General features: G+C 44.4%; 1 protein-coding gene across 1 annotated transcript in view; it reads right to left on the bottom strand.

The window, feature by feature from the left end:
- The window catches only part of HSF2BP (heat shock transcription factor 2 binding protein), a 154,362-nt gene extending 151,116 nt beyond the window's left edge, over positions 1-3,246 (bottom strand). Inside the window, exon 1 of the mRNA XM_012002606.1 lies at positions 3,096-3,246. Within this exon, the coding sequence (XP_011857996.1) occupies positions 3,096-3,177 (82 nt within the window). The 5' untranslated portion in view covers positions 3,178-3,246. The remainder of the gene's footprint in view (positions 1-3,095) is intronic.
- Positions 3,247-3,717: the final 471 nt, after the last annotated feature.

Below are 3,717 nucleotides of genomic sequence, written 5' to 3'. Positions count from 1 at the left end.
TGGATCACATCAAGGTAGTCAGATTAGGCAGTAACTCTGGGCCAAGGCTGTGCCCAGTAATATAAAGGTTTTTAAGCTGTAGCATGGTTTTGTTTAGGTTTTTGGATGATAGTGAGTTTGGGTGGGTTTTTTAGGTTTTTGTTCTTTATCCGAAAAACAAAGAGAAGCTTCTGAAGACTTATGCAGGTGAATAGCATCATCAGATTGAACTGTCACAAACTACTCAGGCTACAGTGTATCCGAGTGACTGGAGAGTGGCAGTGAGGAGACTGTCAGTAGAAGACAGAACACAGCAGTGGAGACAGACGCAGGCTGATGATTCAGGATGCATCCATGAAGTAACACTCACAAGACTTACCAGTGGACAGGTTTCATGGGGAGTGGTGAGGAAGAGAGACAGGTAACAAGGAAGACTCCTGGGTCTCTAGTCTGGGTGGGGTGCTCTGAGGAGACTGAGACAGGCCAGTGTAAGACAGGGGTAGAGGATGGATAGCATGAGGCAGACATGACAACAGGAAGTAAACATTAGCCTGCACCGAGAAAGCAAAAGTCTGTCCTGACTTCTGTCAGGCTGGAATAACACACACAGATAAAGTCAGGTGCCAAGTTAACAGAAAATATCTCTCAAAGACAATGCAACCGTAAAGTGTCATAATGACCTCTTCTTTGAATGACTGCCTACTTCTTATTCACCGAGAAGCCTGATTCTGTAAAATACCAGACTCGCAGAAATTTCGTTGTTTGAAATTATACAAGAAAGAAGATCCCACTCTTGCCTGCAGGATCTAAGTCACTGTGACACAGAAAAGAACCCTATTTCCAGCTACTGCAGAGCTTCAAGTAAGGGATTTCTAGAACAATGTTCCACGTCTATTTGAACTTTGTAGTTTTCAAGGAAACAGGACCTGGGTCCACTTCACAGTCAGACTTGATAATGGTCCCTTTAGACACAGTTCTATTTTGCTTCATTTATGCTTCACCTAATACCACTCTCTCTCTAAGTCCTATAACAACTCTATCTTCTTCTTCGTTGAGATGCCCCCACAGTTTCTTGGTGTTCTGGTATGGTTTTCCTCATTGCAGAGTCATAAACCTCACTCTGTCAGACTCTGGGTCTGTTCCTGGTGACCTTAGACTGATTAGGCTAGGGCAAACATTTAGAATTTGAAATAATCATGAAATAAGCAGGAAGAAATGCCAAGTAGGAGTCAGGCACAAGGCCTTGAGCTTGGAGAGTTCTGGGCTAGAGACTAAATCCAGCAGCCACTGGCATCAGGATGGTAACTGAAGCTATGAGTGTACATGAGACTGCCTAGAGAGAAGCCATGGGGTGAGGCAAGAAGGGGGGCCTAGGACTGAGCCTCAAGCCCTATTTGAAGGCTGCTAAACAGAAGGATAAATTTCAGCAAAGCGGAATAAGCAGGAATTGCCAGAGAGATTATGGGGGAAAAGGTGACTCTATAGCCTGGGGGAGGCCAGGACTATGAGATAAGATCTCCCAAAGTCCCACCGTGATCAAGTGACCACAGATTTGTTTGTGGCCCTTACTCAGTTTGATTTTGGCAGGGGGACTGATCACTAAAGACATTCATGTTAACTAACTCATGAGACCCTGATGTATTTTTTAGAATGCCAGTTTATTAATTTACAGTGAGACTATAACATGCACCGCTACTGGTGTGTGCCTATTTACCTTCCTTTCCTGAAGACAAATGCACAAGGAATGACTAATCTCAGAAAGTTGCTGGATGAGCATGAAATCAAAACTAGGGAAAGTAAGAAGTCAATGACCTGATATTTTGGCAACCAATGACATGGCATACATCTGGCAGGGTCCCAGTGGGAAAGAGAAATCAACTCAGATGTTGAGACTTTTCTGAAAGGACCACTTACAGAGGGGAGAGCAGAGATAACGGAACCATGCAGAGACACTGAGGTACCCAGGGACCAGCAACAGCCCTACAGCCAAAGCAGCAGGGGAAGAAAACAGCATTCCTGGAGTCCAGCAAGAGCTAGGACTATGGAGGAGGCCTCTAGACAGGAGTATTTGTTCTGGAGGGATGCAGCTACTGCCACAGAACAGTAGCAAAGCAGGGAGGGAGCGGGAAGAAACACTCCAACCTCTCTCTCCACCCAGCAATACCTTCCATTGGTGAGCCCCACTGGCAGCCAGCAAGGGAACCAGGGAAACCCCGTCTGCAGGAATCTACCTCCCAGAGCACACCACAGGGCAGAGAAGAACGGATCCGAGGACTTCGGAGAGAATACAAACAGGGCGAGGCACTGCGGTAACTACGAGAACTGTCCCTTCTAACTGGATATGGCTGGCCCACTGACCAGACACATTTGCACATGCCAGAAACTTATATTCTTGGGGTGACCTATCTTCTTGTCTGGATGAGTGCTAGACCTACCTGGGCCCCCTGGATGCACCTTTTCTAGAGGGCACACAGTGAAGGCTAACAACCAAATGTCATGCAGTAAATTGGCCTTAACCGTCAAAGGCTGATTTAATCGTGACTTGGCCTCAATCAGGCAAGTGCTGAGACAATCTCAGAATATCTCCAGGAACTTCAATAGGCTCCTAAACTGGTATTCAACACAATGGCTCCGCTCAAATCTCAAAAGTCTGAACGGACACCAGAAAGCCTAAATTTCAATCAGTTCTAGAAACTGGCTCACCCATCTACCTAAAGATAAATGAACACAATTCCAGCTATCTGTACTGACAAGTAAACTCCATGCAAGGTTTCCAGATGGCAAGAACCTTGACTTATGACAGTAAGTACTTAATTTTCAGAATAGAGCTTTTCAGTTATCAAAAGTATAAAATTCTTCTGCCAATGAAGAAAGTGAGAGAGAAATAGAAGCTGATAATAGATGCTCAGGAAACTGGCAACCAACTTATACCAACTTACGTATGTCCAAGTCACTACATTGAGGAAACCTCCCTTTCTTAGGTCATCAGACTCTCCCAAGTATCATCGCAAGGACTGCAAGAGTACCTTAAAATTGGTTTACAATTATTTACCTAAGGTAAATCTGCTAGAACAAATTACTGTTACCACCAATGACTGTTGAAAATGAAGACTCACTTTTTTCTACAATCTTTAATTTCTGGAAGCTCTCCAGCACCTCCCCATTTAGTATTCTGGGTAAGAAGTCCCGTATTTGCATCACTTCAGTTGTCAGCCGTTCCAGGTCCTTCTTTCTGACTTTAACAAATTCCTCTTTAGTACCTATATGCTAAAAGAACAAGCAGATCTTTTATTTCTCTTCACATGACAAAAAAAAAAAACAGCCCAAGTCAACCTGCTTTTCTTTCACACCTCTTATGTTCATTGTTATTTCAAATCATGTCTCTACCTACTGTATGTTCTGCTACAGATCTATTTCATGTATATGTAAACATTTTGAAAGCTGAAGCTTCAGCCTTCAAAAAGGGAGCCACACGTTAGAAATAATAAAACAGGCCAGGCATGGTGGCTTACACTTGAAATCCCAGGAATTTGGGAGGCCAGGAGTTCAACACCAGTCTGAGCAACATAGAGAGACCCTGTCACTACAAAAATATGAAAACGTGCCCAGGAGGCCGGGCGCGATGGCTCACGCCTGTAATCCCAGTACTTTGGGAGGCCGAGGCGGGTGGATCACCTGAGGTCAGGAGTTCAAGACCAGCCTGGCCAATATGGTGAAACTCCATCTCTACTAAAAACA

The sequence above is a fragment of the Mandrillus leucophaeus genome, unplaced genomic scaffold (genome assembly GCF_000951045.1).
Source record: "Mandrillus leucophaeus isolate KB7577 unplaced genomic scaffold, Mleu.le_1.0 Scaffold69, whole genome shotgun sequence".
Taxonomy (NCBI): domain Eukaryota; kingdom Metazoa; phylum Chordata; class Mammalia; order Primates; family Cercopithecidae; genus Mandrillus; species Mandrillus leucophaeus.
Note: the sequence above shows the minus strand (reverse complement) of the source record. Positions and strands in the feature narration are given on the sequence as shown.